The sequence below is a fragment of the Helianthus annuus genome, chromosome 2, assembly GCF_002127325.2.
Source record: "Helianthus annuus cultivar XRQ/B chromosome 2, HanXRQr2.0-SUNRISE, whole genome shotgun sequence".
NCBI classification, from domain to species: Eukaryota; Viridiplantae; Streptophyta; class Magnoliopsida; order Asterales; family Asteraceae; genus Helianthus; species Helianthus annuus.
In genome coordinates, this window is record NC_035434.2 from 87508717 (window position 1) to 87530683 (window position 21967).

The 21967-nt window shown below is 41.0% G+C and overlaps 1 protein-coding gene across 1 annotated transcript; it reads left to right on the top strand.

Annotated features, from left to right (window-relative positions):
* The first annotated feature begins 16276 nt into the window (after positions 1-16276).
* On the top strand, positions 16277-19375 carry LOC110891238. The gene has a single exon (XM_022138932.1). It carries the CDS (start codon positions 16277-16279, stop codon positions 19373-19375), a length of 3099 nt encoding a protein of 1032 aa, XP_021994624.1.
* The last annotated feature ends 2592 nt before the right edge of the window (positions 19376-21967 follow it).

A 21967-nucleotide genomic window follows, 5' to 3' on the forward strand; every position in this document is an offset into this window, starting at 1 on the left:
CCACATCGCCACCTATGTTGGCAAGTGCTTGACCTGTGCGAGAGTCAAGGTTGAATATCAGAAACCCGCAGGCCTACTTCAACAGCCTAAGATACCTCAATGGAAATGGGAAGAAATTTCCATGGATTTCGTTACAGGCCTACCTAGATCCCAGCGCGGGAATGACACTATCTGGGTGATCGTTGATCGACTCACAAAGTCTGCTCACTTCTTGGCTATCAAAGAAACGGATAAGTTTTCTATCTTAGCAGACATCTACTTGAAAGAAGTTGTTTCGAGGCACGGAGTGCCAACCTTTATCATTTCGGATCGGGATGCACGATTCACGTCAGAGCTATGGCAAGCGATGCACAAAGCGTTTGGCTCTCGTTTAGACATGAGCACAGCATATCATCCTCAGACGGATGGGCAGTCTGAGCGCACGATTCAAACTCTAGAAGACATGCTTCGAGCGTGTGTTATCGATTTCGGCAACGGCTGGGAAAAACACCTCCCGTTAGTGGAGTTTTCATACAATAACAGTTACCACACCAGCATTCAAGCCGCTCCATTCGAGGCATTGTACGGACGTAAATGCCGGTCACCTCTCTGTTGGGCAGAGGTGGGGGATAGTCAGATTACGGGTCCAGAGATTGTAGTGGACGCCACAGAAAAGATTGCGCAGATACGACAACGCATGGCGGCAGCTCGCGACCGTCAGAAAGCCTACGCGGATAAGCGTAAGAGGCCATTGGAATTTCAGGTCGGGGACCGGGTTTTACTTAAAGTCTCACCCTGGAAGGGTGTGGTTCGATTTGGTAAACGAGGCAAACTCAATCCACGGTATGTTGGACCGTTCGAAATCACTGAAAGAATAGGCCCAGTAGCCTACAGACTGAACCTACCAGCTGAACTCGGTGCAGTTCACAATGTATTTCATGTGTCGAAGCTGAAGAAGTGCCTGTCAGATGAGACCCTCATAGTTCCTTTTAAGGAACTCACTATCGACGAGCGGTTGCAGTTCGTCGAGGAACCAGTTGAAATCACGGACCGGGATGTGAAGGTCCTCAAACACAAGAGAATCCCTCTTGTTCGAGTTCGTTGGAACTCCAAACGTGGCCCAGAGTACACATGAGAACGCGAAAACCAGATGACAGAAAAGTACCCCCAGTTACTCGAAACCAATGCAACCACTACTGAGGCTGAAGCTACTACTACTGAATTTCGGGACGAAATTCCAAATCAACGGGGGGATGATGTGACACCCCAGGAAAACCAGTGAACGATATAACTTACCTAGCTTCCTCAGTGAGTGCGTACCAAATTTCGGGACGAAATTTCTTTTAAGTTGGGGATAATGTGACAACTTGAATTTCCAAGATTCTTATTACGCATTTATTGCACGTTTATGTGTTGTTTAGTTGTTTGATTCAATATAACGTTTTGACACAATGAAGTGTATTGTGTGATTATGCATGGTTATGTGTTAATTGTGAAAGACTTGTCAAATATGTGAACTAGGTGGCAAAATTGTGGAATGGTTATGAGATGGTGTAATTGTGTAAAATAAAGTAGTTCAGGGTGTATTGTGCAATTAGTGAAAAGTTAATTATACTTAACCCTAATTCTTCACTAAATCACACACACAAAAATCCAAGCACGTAGTTCACAATTCTCTGGCAATCATCACCGAATCATTGGCAAGACATCACAAGTTTGATTCCTCTCTTCCTCTAAAATTATTCAAGGTAATTGTTATTGATCATTGTACTATTTGTAAACCCTAATTGATTTCTTGATTATTATCAATCCCTGATTGTTGATTAAGTGCTCATAAAAGAACCCTAGTGCTTCATATAATACGCTACAATTCTTGATTTGATTCGGATCGTGATGATAATGATATTGAATGGTGGTTTAATCGGTTGCCTGTGAATGATAGAATAGTTGGATGTCAACTGATGTTTGCAATGCAATGAAATCTAGGTTTCCAGATCGTAGAATATGAGAACGTAACTGATGGAATGTATGTGTGTGTAACTGTTACGATTGTGATTATGTTTGTCTGAGTTTGATTTGATATGTTAGTCCGAGGATTGAATAAATTAGTCTGAGTTTCATAGAATGTTTAGGCCGAGGTTTCATGATACACTTAAGTCCGACTTTCATTACCATATAAATGCCCGAGTTTCATTCATGAACTATGATCCGAGTTTCATTCATGAAGCATGGCCCGAGTTTCATCCAAGAAACTCTTGTCCGAGTTTATTACTAAGACTAGTCCGAGTTTTTGAACTCCCCTACCCATGTCCGAGTATATTTTGATGTTCCTTACCCGAGTTTAATAAGAAACACAAGTGTCCGAGTTTAAATGATTGTGCAATGTCAGTTTTATCAAGGTTATCCTGTCCGAGTTTACAAGAGGACTCAAGGTCCGAGTTTTGTAGTCTTGTGGTTAAGTCCGACTTTTATTTACAAGAGGGGGTCCGACTTTTTATTAATGTTACATGGTCCGACCTTGTTGAGAGTATCTAAGGACCGAGTTTCTTTTTAAAGATGTTGAAGTGTCCGAACTTTATCCACATGTATATGTGAGGTCCGAGTTTAATAAGTAAGCTCCATGTCCGACTTTTAAACATTTCATATGGTCCGAGTTTCTATTACAAGTATAGTCCGACCTATATGATATATTGTGTTTGATCCGAGTTTTGTGATCAATCCCTTAGGTCCGACTTTGTGAAAGGGGTTTCTCCCAGGTCCGAGTTTCAGGGCAGCCCCCCCCCACCTTTATCCGAGTTTTGTAAGATGATGGCATGTCCGAGTTTTAAAGCATGAACTTGGTCCGACTTTCACTTGTATAAGTGTTAGGTCCGACTTTTATCCCTCATAGTTATAGTCCGACTTTTATACATCATGTGCATGATCCGACCTTGGTAGATTAAGTAATGTCTAACATGATAAGTCACATGCTTGTTAACCTAATCCGAGTTTCGTTATCTGTTTGTATGTTAACACTGGTGATATGATAACACTGTTGCTTATGTAAACTCTCTTATGCTTGCTAGTTCTGTAATTCTGAGCAACGATATAACACGATTAAAATTACTAAGACTGTTGATGAATAACTGAGTTAAAACGACTGAGAACAACCCTGATTGTAAAGCTTAAGCTGCATAAATGTGATTAGCTGTTTATGTGGTACATGATGATAACTATCAAACGCTGTGTGACATAGATGTCATGCGAATACGATGAACTGATTACATAATGTATGACTCTATATGCGTATAATCGTATGATACTGAATGCAACTGTATGATTCTGCATGCGTGAACATTCTATGTGATATCATCATGTACACAATAAACACACAAGACACAACTGCTTGAATGTCAATGATTAGCAAACCCTAATTGGATGCAGACACTTACATCGTATCATGTGCATCATATCCTAGGTCGTGTGTAACGGACTTAGACATCTGATAAACCCTAGAGCATAGCATACCGAGCAAACCAAGGTGAGTTCACACTCTTACTAAGGCATGGGATTCCCAGGGCACGGGAATTGGGATTGAAGGATTGAGATTGAATTGAACTGTACTTACACTATCGCTAGACTACCATACCATCGTCCTCGGTTGTGCAGGACACATACGTGCAATCTACGCACACATATACTTACTACTATCCTCGGTTGTGAAGGATACTTATACTTACTACTATCCTCGGTTGTGAAGGATACTTATACATACTACTATCCTCGGTTGTGAAGGATACTTATACATATTACTATCCTCGGTTGTGAAGGATACTATTACTTAATTACTATCCTCGGATGTGAAGGATACTTACGTAAGACCTACGTGAACTTATACTTACTACTGTTCTCGGATTGTGAAGAACACATATGGTTACGAATAGTCTAGTGGATATACAACATGGGAAGCCCCCACCAATAGAACGTACTATCGGCCCAGTAGAGCCACATATTACAAATGAATTTACTATTACGCATTTACTTTCTGTGAACTCGCTCAACTAGTTGTTGATCCTCTGTTACATGCCTTGCAGGTCGTTAGATACATGGAGCTTGCACAGGGAGGAGCTGGTCGTTGTGGGCTTGGATCGTGATCATCTTGTTAAACACTTATGAAACTTGATACTTTATTACGACGGGTTTTATTTATACGCTTCCGCTAAACAATGATAACTTACTTATGTTTTTGGAACACCTTTCATATGGATTGGGTTTGGTTTGATAGCAATTACTTTTACTATATATATTGTTCTGTATGATTGGTGGCTTGATCCTGGTCAGTCACGCTCCCAAGCGGTGATACTCCGCGAGTGGATTTTGGGGGTGTGACACTATCCCCCACCTCTGCCCAACAGAGAGGTGACCGGCATTTACGTCCGTAAAATGCCTTGAATGGAGCGGCTTGTATGCTGGTGTGGTAACTGTTATTGTACGAAAACTCCACTAACGGGAGATGCTTTTCCCAGTTGTTGCCGAAATCAATAACACATGCTCGAAGCATGTCTTCTAGGGTTTGAATCGTGCGCTCAGACTACCCATCCGTCTGAGGGTGATAGGCTGTGTTCATGTCTAATCGAGATGTGACAACCCTCAAAATCCCATGTATTCCGTACAATTTATTCTTGATAATTAAAGTGTTTGACGACTGTGTGGAATTACTTAACTGCTCTCTGATTACTGTGTTATGCTTACATGTCCGTGTTAACATACTGGTAGTATACAGAAAAGTTACTAAATAGTCCGGTATATTTTCCTATGTGTTAGGAATTAATTGAGTTACAAATATATATATATATATATATATATATATAAGACGCCTTACGGAACAATTAAACACTTTAACGGAACAGTATCCGACCGAACAACCGGACATTACCCGGGACACCAAATATTTGTCAAACACATTATTTAATTATTTTTGGCTAGTCATGATGTCACACCCCCAAAATACCACATACGGAAACTCCCGCGAGGCGTGTGACATACCAGAATCCCAGCCACCAATCACATTGAACTCGTAAATATATTTAAATAAAAATTTCATTCATTAACATAAAATGTTACAAACGTTACATGTCATTCATTGTATACAGCGGAAGCATAATTCATTTGTTAAGTGTTTCATAAAACATGTGTGTATAAACCATTAAGCGTATATTGCGATACCACGTATCTCGACCCATGACCACTCCAGCCTCCCAGACAGCAAGTTCCAAATGATATAAGCCTATAGACCTGCAAGCATGCAGACAAGTGTGTCAGACGACGCTGGTGAGTTCAAAGTTTTGTTAACGCGTTTTGTTACCAGATGTGTGTTTAAAACAGTTCAACGATTTGATTTGATGTTGTTATTATCTCGATTACCGTATGTGGCTACTAGATGTGAATGCCCAACCCCAATGCCTCCATTTAGGCATTGGTCATGAGGTCAAGGTATCAAGAAACCTTGAATAGATGTAAGGGGTCTTATATGTACACGATGAGAATGCCCAACCCCAGTGCCTCTAACTAGGCATTGGTTATGAAGTCCAGGTTTGGCATTGGGGTTGGGCATTCTCATCGTGGACTTCATAATAGCGCTACCAACTAATACCCGTTACCTGGACTTCATAACCAATGCCTAGTTAGAGGCATTGGGGTTGGGCATTCTCATTGTGTACATATAAGACCCCTTACATCTATTCAAGGTTGCTTGATACCTTGACCTCATGACTAATGCCTAAATGGAGGCATTGGGGTTGGGCATTCACATCTAGTAGCCACATACGGTAATCGAGATAATAACAACATCAAATCAAATCGTTGAACTGTTTTAAACACACATCTGGTAACAAAACGCGTTAACAAAACTTTGAACTCACCAGCGTCGTCTGACACACTTGTCTGCATGCTTGCAGGTCTATAGGCTTATATCATTTGGAACTTGCTGTCTGGGAGGCTGGAGTGGTCATGGGTCGAGATACGTGGTATCGCAATATAAGCTTAATGGTTTATACACACATGTTTTATGAAACACTTAACAAATGAATTATGCTTCCGCTGTATACAATGAATGACATGTAACGTTTGTAACATTTTATGTTAATGAATGAAATTTTTATTTAAATATATTTACGAGTTCAATGTGATTGGTAGCTGGGATTCTGGTATGTCACACGCCTCGCGGGAGTTTCCGTATGTGGTATTTTGGGGGTGTGACACATGATCCCCGTGTACCATAACACCCACCAAAAATCATCACACAAACATATACTATCAAGATACTTGCACTCTAACTATCAATTACCATTTAGTTGAAATTTTACATCAAGACCCCCCCCCCCAACCGAAATTTCGGTCCCCCATGGACCCACAAATCATTCTCCATCCTCCATATATTTGATTAGATTTTATGGCAATTGTTTATTTGATTCTTGCTTGTGTAAGTATCCATAATATTTGATTCTTGCTTGTGTAAGTATCCATAATATTTGATTCTTGCTTGTGTAAGTATTCATAATATGTGAAGATGATTATAAGGCATGGCCATGAGATCTTACAATCAATTCAAGTCTTACACACCCTCACATTACTACTCCCTCTCTCTCATTTTTTTTTTTGGGTAAAGGGTTACCCCGGTGATTCTATATATTCACAAAAATCAAAACAAGTAGTAAGGTAAAATCCTTACTAGTTCAAACATGGGACATACCCCCATGAAAGTAGAACAAGAAAAACAACTAAAAGACTCTCTCTCTCTCATTTGGGTAAAGACACCCTCTCTCTCATTCGGTTTCCCCCAAAACCGAAATCCATCACCACCACTATCATCATCCATCTCTTCCATTTTTACAAGTTCCATTCAAGTTTGAAGGTGATCTATGGAGGTGGCAACTTGAAGGACTTTCTAAGGAGTTTGTTCTAGTCTTTTTCACCATCATATTCTCAATAGATTCTACCCTAGCTATAAGCTAGTAGTAAGCTCTCGTTTAACCCTTGATTATCTTACTTTTATGGCTAATATTTGTAGAATGATGTTTATTTCACAAGAACACAAAAAAGGGTTTAACCAAGAAGATGAAACATGATGTACTTGTGTTAGTATGAAGTTGTTTTGATATGTACTGAGTATTTGCTGATTTACTTGTTGATATTGATGTGGGATGTTGTTACAATCACTAAATATGATTAACGAGATCAACCGAACACAAACTAGTAAGCTAGAGACTAAAAACAGCAATCTGTCCATACTTTACAGCCAACTTCAGTTGGCTGTAAACAAGTCATAAGCTTAACGAAAAACCGATATTTTGAATCTAAAATATGTTATTATGAAATACGGTTCTAATGGCACCGGAATCGTAATTTTTGGACTCCGTTTACTATTTTTAAAGTGTTAATTTGTAACAGCAACTTAAGCTGAATTTTGACAGCAATAAATGGGTGTTATACTTTCGATCATAACCTGAGTTTTGTGATGAATCGGACCATGAAATTTGTACAGTAGATGACAACCGATGCATGTGTAATTACCCCACTGGAATTTCGTAAATCGGACACTCGATGAATTTTTAATAAATTGTTCCGTTAACTGTGGTAAGAAAATACATAAATCTGAGTTCAGTCTGGAAAATGATTTTTAATAAAATATTGGCGATGGATTAGATCCCGAGATATTTACACAATAGTATTTGGGTCATTTAGCATCTTCTGTAAAAATTTGGGAATTTTTGGAATAAGTTAACTATTTTATTAAAATCCCCGAAAACAGCCCGCTTTTGAATAATTAAGCTGAAACTACATAAGTAGTGATTTGCGTGACTAAATGTCGAATATGTTATCTGTGAATGATCTAACATGTTATGTGTCGATAAAAGTGTTATGTGCAATATCGTATGTTTAATTGTGAATGGGAATAGATGGGGAGGTTACATGGGCATAAACCGTCAAAGTAATGCATGTTATGTGATAGATACGTGTAGGAACTTTGTGTTCTATTTGAAAGCCACTAAATGACTAACTGGTAAATTATATTAGGACGTGATTGACCGACCTTGACTATTAGCTATATTTGAGAATCTAACCGAGCAAACCGAGGTGAGTTCACACACTTTCTAAGGCATGGGATTCCTGGTTGTTTGGGAATCGGTTAAATAATTAAAACGGAATTTACATATCCTACTTAGGTACGATATGTACGGCCATCCTCCTCGGGTAGGATGCCAGTATTAATCCTGCGTATTCTCTTTGGGAGAACTACGTACGTTCGTCCTCCTTGTGTAGGACAACAACCTTAAACTTACTAGACAAAACTCTATCATAAGTCCCTCATTTTATATCGACTTAATCGCCGAGGCCAATGGCGAGCAGGTCATTAGTTAATAGCGCTATTAGGTTTAACAAACCTCACACCGTGCCAGTCGGACGGGCGTGTACTAATGGACTATGGCAAACGATCAGTGATGATAGACACTGATGTAGGGTACAACTTACTTGCGTAGTAGTCGATACCATACGGTCTAGTAGTTCACATGGGGAAGCCCCCACTAATCATAGAAATGGTTTGGGTAATAAAGAATGAACTGGTTAATCTTACTTTCAACTACGGGGTAACCCCCACGGCAATTACGCCAACGAAAGACAAACCACGTTTTCAGAAACAACTTAAAACTAAACAACTACACGTGAACTCACTCAACTTTGTTGTTGACTCGTTGTTACATGCCTTACAGGTCGTTAAATGCTTGGAGCTTGCACGAGGAAGGAGTCGTTGTGGGATACGGACTGTCATGTTCCGTAATAAACACTTAATCCTTATGAACTTACTAAATCTACGTTTTGGATTTTAAACTTATGGACTATGAACTTATATTTTGGTATCACGTATTATGCTTCCGCTGTTTAATTTAAAACTTGGTTAACTGGCTTTTGGTCACCAATTGTATTGTGGTTGGTTTTATTTACTTAAATACGTTGTTCAATATGATTGGTGGCTCGATCCTGGTCACGTCACGCCTCCAAGCGGTGGTACTCCGCATGGTGGATTTTGGGGGTGTGACAGATTGGTATCAGAGCCATTGGTTATAGTGAACTTGGTTTTAAAAAAAAGGGGAAAAGTTTTTGATAAAACCAAACTATAACCGGTACAGTGTTCAACGATCCACAACGACGCTTCGCTCCACGTGCAAGACTCGACACCATAGGTGGTATGATTTATGTTATATTGTCGGTTAGATAGTTTACACTGTGCATTAGTTAACGTGATAATTGCTATTTGAACCTTGTGTGCTTACTCTCTTCTGTCGCCCCACACTTATGCACGTTGCGATACCTTTCTTACCTGTGTTCCCCTTGATGTGAAGATCATGAGTGGGCATCTCAACATGACCCAGGGTCAGCTGACGACCTTGATTAACGAACGGATTGCTGAAGCCTTAGCAACCCAATCAGGGAGTCAACCCATGCACACCCAATCCCGCATGGGCACCTTCAGGGCGTTCTTGGAGTGTAAACTGTCACACCCCGACCGCGTGTAACATGCAACCGCGGCGGAAAACGTCGGGGAGTGTTGTGGACAGAATTAATTGTTTCATAACCATGGCATACAAAGTTATATTTTATTTATAAACAAGAGTGCCAAATTGTTCCAAAACAAGAAATACAAAGTTCATAACATATTTAAACTAGCATATCTTCATTTTTAGGCTCTAAGGCACAGGTCCGCCCTAGTATCGTGATCAACATCTTATGGAACAGCTCCTGAAAACACATGTGAAAGTAGGTACGTCAGCATAAAAATGCCTGTGAGATACATAGGTTTTGTGAAAATGGGATTCATGACTTGAGTTTAAAGAATGTTTAATAACAGTCAGTCATGAACCTTGTAATTTGTCTTGCTTTGTAAACCATTAGAAAAACGATAACATCATATGATATGTATAGATAAGTGCAAGGTTAAACGAGTAACCAAGTAAAATGAGTTGAATAAGATAAGTTGTTTGTGAAAATAATGTCTTGTGAAGAATATGATATTTGTGTAAAATGTAATGTGTCTAAACTGAAATGACTTAGATAACGCCCTGATATGTAATATTATACAAACATTTATATATAGGAAGTACCAGCGGCGTATCCACCACGTTTGTATCATATTACATACGCCACGTTACTCAAATCATTTACCCAAACCAATCCACCATGTAAATTGTTCATGTATAAACCAAATGTTAAGTGTTATTGTGTAAACCATGTCAAATGTTTATGTTCAATGTAAACCACCAAATGTGTATGTCAATGTCAACGTGTTTATGTTCAATGTAAATCATGTAATGTGCATCCCAAATGTATCATGTATGGTAAGCGAAATGTATCAACTTAAACCATATGTAAAATGCACAAAACAAGTCGTTGAAGTAAAACGTGGTTTAAATCAACGTTATGTTCTGTGGAAAAATGCATGCTCTATTGATACTAACATTTATGCGGTATTGTAAACTATGCATAAATCCAAGCCTTGAGACTGCGGCGATAAACCCTCAAACAAATTAAAGGTTTATCTAAGTTATGTATATCGAATTCGGTCATTCCTTCCAATCCTATCAAACCCAGGATTTCATAAACGGGAGTTGTCAATTCCTATGGTACCACTACCTACTAACGAACGGCGTAGCTAATGTTAATGAATGTATTGTCCCATGTTAAACAAACCAAATGTCATAACAAAATGAAGGCATGTGATGTAAACAATTGTACTAAGTATGCTAAGTAAACATATGAAGCAGAAATGTTCATGTAAATCAATGTGCCCATATGCTGAGTAAACATATGCAGCAGAAATGTTCATGTAAATCAATGTGTCCATATGCTGAGTAAACATATGCAACAGAAATGTTTATGTAAATCAATGTGTCCATATGCTGAGTAAACATATGCAACAGAAATGTAATGTAAATCGTGTACTATAATGTACTAACAACATAGCAGGCATATGACGTGAAAACATGGAAAGCATGAAAGTAACAGATAGGTACATGTGTTTCACCCCAAAACAGTTTGGAAAACAGTAAGAGATGGGGTTCTATGTACTCACCTGAGATTGCTTTGGAGTTCTTGTATAATAACCAGATAATGCTAAAGATCACGGGATATCAAACGGCACCTAATAGGTAGCTATGTTAATATACCGGACCAAATCGGAAGGATCGGATAGTATGCGGGTTCGTAAACCAAACGAGTATGGAGACTCGTGTAATATGGTTTAACAAAGCCTACATACTAAAATGAAACCTAACCCAAGTGCCTACAGCCAATCACGACCCGTTTAGGTAGCTTATGCTACCCTAACGCGTCGTTCGCGTAGAACGCGTTCGGAACGCCTAACATCGCGACCACAAGGTATAACCTCGGAAGGTTATAGCTATGGTCACCTAATGTGTTTGGTCGGATCCTAATGATCGACCAAATGGGTTGGGTTCGAAAGTATAAGCGATGGTTTAGATCGCTTACCTTACGACCCTATATAAGCACTAAACTAAAAGTGACGAGCTAAGCATGTTAGAACATGCTTAACTAAGTTTAGAAAACAGGTTTGGCATCAAAACAAACGGCTTTGATGCTCACGAGTAGTTTGGTTACAAAATACGCAAGAATGCGCATTTTGGCCGAAACTACGACTCGTCACTGAGCCTAGATAACGTGGTGACCAGTAGGTATAGTCACTACGGACTATAACCATCGTGATCACGCTCACGTTATGAAGTTCCATGAACTTCGCATCGACCATAAGCTGGTCAATGCAGAAAGTCAACAAAACGTTGACTTTCGGACTCGAAAAAGCGAATAAAAGAACGAAAGAATACTTACGGAGGGTCCCCGAATGCTAATCTAGACCAAAATGGCTCAGGTATGAAACAATGGTTCCAACTTAGAGCCTTAAGATCAGATTGTGTGGGTTTTGAGCAAAATGGGGGGGGGGTATTTATTGGAAAAGTGGAACCGTTAGGATCGTTTCTTGGATTTCGTGCCACGATCTTGTCCGTCCACTTGTCACAATGTTGTGGTAAGTCAGAGGTTGCCCCTCATTTGCTGGAAGAGGCAAGGGCCATTTGGTCTTTCGAAACTTGAAGAGCCAATCAGCATTTAATGTGGGTTCTGCTGTACTGGGGACTCCTTACGGACCGTATGGCTTATGGCTTACGGTCCGTAAGCCCCTAGTTTGGCAGAATTGCAGTTTTGGTCCCTGCAGCACCAAAACTTGGTATTTGATGCGTTTTTGGCACGTTTAAGCCCCGTTAACCTCATTTCTAAGCTCTAAAATGATGTTAAAGTATAGGGAACTGAAAATGTGCTCAAAAATATGTCGGATGTCGGTTCGTTTGGCCGTACGGTCGCGATGTTCGGTTAATTACGACGGAATGCGCATAAGTGCGAAAGACGATCCAAATTGCGCGACGAATGGATTTTTCTCATGCCAAACACTAAGGCATAATACTAGGATGCTTACATAAATTTTTGGATGTCCGGATGTATTCAGAACGTAAGTTATGCGCGAAAGTGCAAACTTGTGCACTTTTTGACACTTTTAGCCCCTGAATGATCCAAAAGTTTGTTTTAGCATACCAAACCCCTCAAAGCCTATTTCTAAGCTATGTAAAGGATATTTATGGTATGTTTAACTTATGGACATGTTCCGGAATGTTACAGTTTAAATTGGCATACTTTCGCAGTTTGTCAAGTTTAGTCCCTGTAAGCGAATTAACTTGTTTTTGACATACCAAAGCCTTCAAAACTTATTTCTAAGTTATGTAAAGGTTATTTAAGGTATGTTGAGTATATGTTGATGTTCCGGAGTATTTGTCGCATTAAACTGAGTATGTTTACGTACTAGTTTGCGTATAATTCTCCAGAAAGCGATGTAGAGTTTGAAATCGAACAAAAGTCAAAACATGAAAAATGTAAAACACAACCAAACAAACATTGGGATAAAATAACGTTGTTTTATTGATAATTGAACTGTTCACAATGATTACAAGTACAAATGTTACAGTCTCCCCTACTTGTGGAAATTTCGTCCCGAAATTTAATTAGAGGAAACTCGTGGAAAAAGATGTGGATATTTTGCCTTCATTTGATCTTCACGTTCCCAAGTAAACTCGGGTCCACGTTTAGATTCCCAGCGAACCTTGACCAAAGGAATGCGCTTGCGCTTGAGCCACTTGACTTCACGCTCCATGATTTCCACTGGTTTCTCAACAAATTTCAGTGTTTTATCAACACGAATTTCGTCAAGCGGTATGTGGAGGTTCTCATCAGCTAAACACCTCTTGAGATTGGACACGTGAAAGGTTGGATGAACATTTCCAAGTTCAGGAGGTAACTCAAGTCTGTAGGCTACCTTACCGATTCTTTCGACGATCTTGAATGGTCCAACGTATCTAGGTGCAAGTTTTAAGTAATACACGATCACCGACTTGAAAATCCAAGGGCTTGCGTTTTAGGTCCGCGTAACTCTTTTGACGGCTTCTAGCTGTCTGAAGGTTATCACGAACTTTCTATACCTTATCTGTTGTCTCTAAAATGAGGGCAGGTCCAGTAAGTTGAGCCTCGCCAATCTCATTCCAGCAGACTGGTGAACGACATTTTCGACCATAGAGAGCCTCGAAAGGAGCCATGTTGATGCTGGAGTGATAACTGTTATTGTAGGAGAATTCAATCAATGGAAGATGTGAATCCCAACTACCACCAAAATCGATCACACACGCTCTAAGCATATCCTCCAGTGTCTGGATTGTTCTTTCAGATTGACCATCCGTTTACGGATGATAAGCTGTGCTTAGATTAAGTTGGGACCCGATAGCAGATTGCATGGTTCTCCAAAAATGAGAAGTGAAACGAGCATCTCTGTCAGAAATGATGTTCAAAGGAACACCATGTCGAGCTACAATTTCATCTACATATATTTGAGCAAGTTTGTCAGCCGAAAAATCCTCACGGGTTGGCAAGAAATGCGCTGACTTGGTAAGACGATCCACGACTACCCAGATGGCATCGTGACCTTTCTTTGTGCGCGGGAGTTTAGTAATGAGATCCATAGTAATGTTTTCCCATTTCCAAACTGGGATCTCTGTTTGCTCCAATAAACCAGAAGGACGCTGATGTTCAGCCTTAACCTTAAGACAAGTAAGGCATTTGGATACGTATAAGGCAATGTCTTTCTTCATACCAGGCCACCAATACTGAATACGAAGATCCTTATACATCTTATCTGAGCCAGGATGAATAGAATAACGAGACTTATGGGCTTCATCCATAAGCAAGGTACGAAGATTATCTTGGCTCGGGACCCACAAACGGTCCATGAAGTAATACGATCCATTGTCCTTCAGCTCTAGAGCAGGAGTTATGTGATAAGGAAATTCCTTATCCATTAAACCTTGTGAAACACAAGCTTGTTGAGCCTAAGATATACGGGCTTGGATATCGGTTTGAATAACAGATTGGACACGTACACAATGAAGCTTAGTACGTTCCTTGCGACTTAAAGCATCGGCTACGACATTCGCCTTACCGGGATGGTAGCGAATCTCGCAGTCGTAGTCGTTTAGAAGTTCAACCCAACGTCGTTGCCTCATGTTGAGCTCTTTTTGATTGAAGATGTGTTGAAGACTTTTGTGGTCAGTGAAAACCACACATTTTGTACCGTACAAATAGTGTCTCCAGATCTTAAGAGCGAAGACAACTGCACCCAACTCAAGATCATGAGTGGTGTAGTTTTTCTCATGTATCTTCAACTGCCTTGATGCGTATGCTATGACTTTGTTTCTTTGCATCAGGACGCAGCCAAGACCTAATTTAGATGCGTCGCAATAAACGACGAAATCATCATTGCCCTCAGGCAATGTTAGGACAGGTGCGTCGCAAAGCTTTTGTTTCAAAGTCAGAAATGCTTCCTCTTGTTTGACTCCCCTATCAAATGGCTTGTTCTTCTGAGTTAGAGTAGTTAGAGGAACTGCAATCTTCGAGAAGTTCTCAATGAAGCGGCGATAATAACCCGCTAGACCAAGAAAAGAACGAACCTCAGTAGGGGTAGTAGGCGTATCCCAATCCTTAATCGCACTGATCTTGGAGGGATCTACATGAATACCTTGTTCGTTGACAATGTGTCCTAAGAATTGAACCTCTTTAAGCCAGAATTCACACTTGGAGAATTTGGCGAAAAGTTGCTCTTTCTTTAGGAGTTCCAAAGTAAGACGAAGGTGTTGCTCATGATCAGCTCGCGTCTTAGAATATATCAAAATGTCATCAATGAAAACGATGATGAACTTATCTAAATAAGGCTTGCAGACCCTATTCATCAAGTCCATGAAAACAGCAGGAGCATTAGTCAAACCGAATGGCATGACTGTGAACTCATAATGTCCATAACGAGTACGGAACGCCGTCTTGGGAATATCTTCTTCATGCACACGGAGTTGATGATATCCGGATCGCAGATCAGTCTTTGAAAAATAAGAAGCGCCTTGCAATTGATCAAAGAGATCATCAATGCGAGGTAGGGGATATCGATTCTTGATGGTGAGCTTGTTAAGCTCACGATAATCGATACACATCCTAAAAGATCCATCCTTCTTCTTGACAAAAAGAACGGGAGCACCCCAAGATGAAAAGCTAGGACGGATAAAACCTTTGTCAGAGAGCTCCTGAAGCTGCTTAGATAACTCTTGCATCTCAGACGGTGCAAGACGGTATGGAGCTCTGGCTATGGGATTTGCACCAGGTACGAGATCAATACGGAACTCGACTTGGCGTGCTGGAGGTAGACCAGGTAACTCTTCAGGGAAAACTTCAGAATAATCCCGAACGACAGGAATATCTGAAATAGACTTACCCTTGCCTTTATCTGCTGTAACATGTGCTAAGAAAGCCACATATTTCTTCCGTAGATACTTCCGTGCTTTAAAACAAGACATGAGTTTGAGACCACCGGCAGGCTTCTCACCACGAACCTGAAGGATCTCGCCTGTCGACAGTGGCACACGAACAATCTTCTCAGAACAAACTATCTCTGCGCGATGCTTAGACAACCAATCCATTCCCACGATAACGTCAAAGCTTCAAAGTTGCATTGGCGTGAGGTCAATAGGAAAAACATGATCGTTAAGGTTCAACTGGCAGTTGCGTAGAACAGAATTAAGAACTATGGGTTCTCCACTGGCAACCTCTACTGTCAAAGGTTTACCTAGTTTCGTTCTAGAGACGCGAAGCATTGTCTCAAAAGACAATGACACAAAACGGAAGGTCCATGCGTTCTAGGGTCATGTGTAATGTTAAGGGTTTAGACATGTTTCCTGACGCTTATGTTTTGTACCATGCGTATCGGGTCTCGGACCACACCCCTTGCATTTTAAAGCTTACAAACGTGCCTAAAGGGTCTAAGCCAAAACCGTTCAAGTTCGCGAATTTTATTACTTCTAAACCGGAGTTCAGGGTTTGTGTCGAGCGAGAATGGGTGAAGACGGTTGATGGGATTTCTATGTTCTCGGTTACCTCTAAGTTAAAAAACTTGAAGCCAGGTCTTAGGAAAATCCTGAACCAACAAGGGAATTTACACTTAAAGGTGAGTGAGTTGCGTAAAAAGCTTGATGAGATCCAATGCCTTCTAGACAAGAACCCTCTTGATGTGGAGCTTCGTAATAATGAATCGGAGTGCCTAAAGGAGTTCCAGATTGCGGCGTATGATGAGGAATGCTTCTTGAAACAAAAATCAAAGGTTGAGTGGCTTTGTACCGGGGATTCGAATACAGCTTTTTTTCACAATAGCCTGAAATGTAGAAACGCTAAAAACAAGATTCATTGTATTCGGGATGTGGCTGGAACCCGATATGAAGGGGATGCGGCTTCGGACGCGTTAGTAAATCACTACGCGGGCTTCTTAGGAATGGAGGATCAAGTTGCTAGTATTGACTTGTCGGAGGTATGTGTTAATACGCTTAGTCCGGAAGTGGCAAGCAACATGGTCAGACAGGTTACTCCAGAAGAAATTAAAAAGGCTATGTTCAGTATTGGTGAAAATAAAGCTCCGGGGCCGGATGGTTACACGTCTGCCTTTTTCAAGCATGCATGGGATATTGTGGGGGCTGAGGTTACAAAAGCGATTCTGGATTTCTTTGAGAACGGTAAAATTCTGAAGCAGTTGAATCATACAATTTTGGCTCTAATCCCTAAAGTTGATACCCCGGATTCGGTTTTGGATTACCGTCCAATATCTTGTTGCAATGTTCTCTACAAATGTATAAGTAAAATTATAACGGAAAGATTAAAGGGGTGTTTGGAGACCCTGGTTAGCATTAATCAATCGGCGTTTGTGCCTGGTAGGAGGATATCGGATAATATCCTCTTGACGCAAGAACTGATGCATAATTACCATCTAAACAAAGGCCCGCCAAGGTGTGCATTCAAAATTGACATTCAAAAGGCGTATGACACTGTTAGTTGGTCGTTTCTAGAACAGATTCTTTGTCAGTTTGGTTTGCATAGAAAGATGGTAAACTGGATTATGGCGTGTGTTACCACGACTACCTATTCATTGAGTATAAATGGTAATCTCCATGGGTTCTTTAAGGGGAGAAGGGGGCTTCGTCAAGGAGATCCAATGTCTCCTTATTTGTTCACTCTTGTCATGGAGGTGCTCACTTTACTCCTTCAACATAATGCTCGTTCAAGCACAACGTTCAAGTATCATGCAAAATGTGTAAAGCAGAAAATTATTAATGTCTCTTTCGCTGATGATTTGTTTATTTTTGTTCATGGGAGTGTCTCTCCGGTAAACAGAATAAAGGAGGCGTTGGAGTTGTTCACTAATATTTCGGGACTAGTTCCGAGCCCTGCAAAGAGTACGGTCTTTTTCTGTAATGTTAGTCAGCAGGTTAGACAGCATATTCTCAACATTATGCCGTTTCAGGAAGGCACCTTGCCTGTTCGGTATCTTGGTGTGCCGTTGATTACCACGAGGTTAATGGCAAAAGATTGTAAGTTGCTGGTGGATCGTATGGAGAAGAAAATTGATAACTGGATGACAAAGACTCTCTCGTTTGCGGGTAGGTTGCAGCTGGTTAACTCTGTTCTTTCAGCCATGCATTTATATTGGGCTTCGGTATTCATGATTCCGGCTCGTGTTACCAAGGAGTTAGAAAAGCGTATGCGGCGTTTTCTTTGGAATGCAGGTACGAATGGGAGAATCAAAGCAAAGGTGGCGTGGAATGATATATGTTTGCCAAAAGCGGAAGGTGGTTTGGGTATTAGATGTATTGCGGATGTCAACAGGGCCCTCATTACTAAGCATATTTGGAGTATCCTCTCAAAAAGGAACTCGTTATGGGTGCAGTGGATCTATACTCATAAACTGAAAAATCAGAATTTTTGGGAGGTTCAAGGTAAAGGTAGTATGACGTGGGGTTGGAGGAAGATTTTATCCATTCGGAATGCGGTTCGGCCGTTTTTTTGGAGCATTATTCGGAGTGGTAAGCAAACGAATGTGTGGAGCGATAATTGGTGTCACTTGAGTCCTCTTAGGTCTTTTATAACACCAAGACACATTGCGAACGCGGGGTTTAATCTTCAAGACACGGTGGCAGAATTACTAGATGAGAATGGGCAGTGGAAATGGCCCCAAGCATGGTACGATGTATACCCGGTTCTGATTGGGTTAACTGTTAATCAACAGGACCCCCAGTTAGCGGACCGAATGGTTTGGAAGGACGTAGAGGGTCATGATCAGCACTTTAGCTCATTGGAAGTATGGCATACATTACGGACTCGTGACACTCCAGTTAAGTGGGCTAGTATGGTTTGGTTTAGTCAATGTATCCCGAGACACTCATTTCATCTTTGGTTAGTCATAAAAAACAAGCTCAAAACACAAGATCGATTGGCGGTATGGGAAGTGGGCAGCGAAACGAACCGGAGACTCATGTGTTGTCCTCTTTGTAAACATGGTACGGATTCTAGAGATCATTTATTTTTCGTGTGTCGTTTTGCTTCACAAGTCTGGTCGAACATAAGGATGTTGGTGGAATTGGATAACGTTAATGATTCTTGGACCTCGATTGCGGATTGGATGGAACACAATTCGGATTCCAAAAGATTCAAACACATCGTGTGTAAGCTAGCAATATCGGCCTCATCTTATTACATATGGCAAGAGCGGAATAATCGGCTGTTTACGTCAAAGGAGTGTACGGCTAAACAGGTGATCGAGAAGATTAAAAACATTGTCCGGCTTCGGCTAATGGGTTTCGTTTACAAAGGAGATATGGATTATCAAAGGACGCTTACAAAGTGGCAGAACCTGTGTAGGGCATCGGATGAAGACCCGGGCTAAGAACCAAGATTTTGTGTTGTCCGTTTGGTTGTAATTGTTTGTCTTGTTGGTAGTTTTTTTGGGCTGTGTGTCGTCTTTGGTTGTACGTTGATGTTGGTCGTGTTTTCTTGTTGCCTAGTCTTGGTATGCCAGGACTAGTTGCGTGTGCTATGTCAGGCACATGCTTTGTTCTTAGTGGTTATTTATAAAATTTACCGGGGTAACCCTTTACCCAAAAAAAAAAAAAAAAGACAATGACACAAAACTCTTGTCGGCACCCGAATCAAAAAGAACAGATGCTGGCTGATCATTAATAAAGAACGTACCGTTCACCACTTCGTTGTCTGCTTGTGCTTCTTGTGCATTCATGTTGAAGACTCGACCTCGAGCCTGTGCCTGATTCTGGTTTGCATTCTGGTTCTAGTTGGCTAGCCTTGGACACCGATTTCTATAGTGGGTCAGATCCCCACAGTTATAACAAGCACCTGGTGGGTAGTTTGGTCGTGCAGCCTGACCCTGGTGCTGAGCAACTTGTTGAGCAGGGTTCTGAACTGCGCGATTCTAAGCAAACCGACAAACATCGGCAAGATGACCTGACTTCCCACAGTTAGTACAGAAACGGCACTGATATTGCGGCTGATGGTGACTGTTGCATTGATTGCACAAAGGTGCACTTCCTGAATAGGGCTTCTTTGCTGGAGGCTGGTTGGGAGCTGCCTGGTTAGCTTGGGCAGTGACAGCATAGTTTTGGGAAGCCTTACGCTTCCTCGACCCCCTTGAGGAACCAGAATCCTTTCCCTTCTTGTTTTGACCTTTCTTGCTATCTTCCTTGTCAGCCGACTGTTTCTTGCCCTTGTCGCCCTTCCTGTGTAGCTTATTCTTTCGAATCTGCGACTCAGTCAGTGTCGCTGATAACTCGATTGCCTGACGGAGTGTGGTAGGGTTGCTACTAGTGAGGATGTCTTGTACTGAGTCAGGTAGGCCGTCGATGTACCTTTCAATAGCCTTGTCGAGTGGGGCGACCATAGTCGGGCAAAGTAGACTCAACTCCTCAAACCTATCAGTATATGCCCTGCGTTCGCCACTATCTTGTTTCAAATCATCAAACTCCTTCTCCAATGCTCGTTGTTCATGACGAGGATAAAACTCCCTCATCATAAGAGCTCTTAGTTCAGCCCATGTTTGTGCTAGAGCAACGTCTGCACCACGGTCTCTCATTACCCCGTTCCACCATGTAAGAGCCCTCTTCTGAAACACACTCGAAGAAAACTCGACCTTGCGATTATCCGGACACTGCACGTGGCGAAAGGTATTCTCGATGCTCTCGAACCATTGAAGAAGCCCAGTTGCTCCCTCAGAAACACTAAACTTGAGTGGTTTAGCCGAGTTAAAGTTCTTGAAATTGCATGTACCATTGTTGTTATTGTTGGCTTGGTTCCATTGAGCAAAGAGATTTGGGAATTGAGCAGCCATCTGCTGCGCAATAATTTCTGCCAGCTCGGCAGTTGCTATCTAGTGTTCGCGTCGAGGAGGCATTCTAAAAGAGGAAAACATGAAAGGAAACAAATAAAATGGTATTGGGTAAGAATAAGATGTTACAATCACCGACCATAATCACGGTTGATGGTCATTTGTTTGAATCATGAATCAAACAAACAACACCAAGGCTGAATCAAAGTAGATAGATCCTCATAGTGTATCGCGAAGACATGCTCGCCTATAAGTGGACACTCACCCCAAGAGTTCCCAGGTAAGAGTGACTGGTCCGATTATGTGGATTTGTACGAACACTCTAACCTTAGACAGAAAACCCAGGGTACAGGCATTCACTCTTCCAGTTCGCACGTGTTCACACTATTTAGGACCCAAAACCTTGACGAGAGTTTTGAAAATTCAAAGGGGTTCAAAACCTAGTAATCAATCATCCTAGAACAGATGATTGGTTTTCAAAGTGGTTTTGAAATTTATGTTCTTATTGTGGTCGTCGCCTAAGGATAGGTGACGGTATTGTTTTATGACTAAACGCAAGTGAACTCGCGTTAGGGTCCTAGGAAGGTCATAGACTAGGTCAAAGCATTACTAATAACCTAATTCCCTATAACCATTGGCTCTGATACCAACTCTTCTGTCACACCCCGAACGCGTGTAACATGCAATCGCGGCGGAAAACGTCGGGGAGTGTTGTGGACAGAATTAATTGTTTCATAACCATGGCATACAAAGTTGTATTTTATTTATAAACAAGAGTGCCACATTGTTCCAAAACAAGAAATACAAAGTTCATAACATATTTAAACTAGCCTATCTTCATTTTTAGGCTCTAAGGCACGGGTCCGTCCTAGTATCGTGATCAACATATTATGGAACAGCTCCTGAAAACACATTTGAAAGTAGGTACGTCAGCATAAAAATGCCTGTGAGATACATAGGTTTTGTGAAAATGGGATTCATGACTTGAGTTTAAAGAATGTTTAATAACAGTCAGTCATGAACCTTGTAATTTGTCTTGCTTTGTAAACCATTTGAAAAACGATAACATCAGATGATATGTATAGATAAGTGCAAGGTTAAACGAGTAACCAAGTAAAATGAGTTGAATAAGATAAGTTGTTT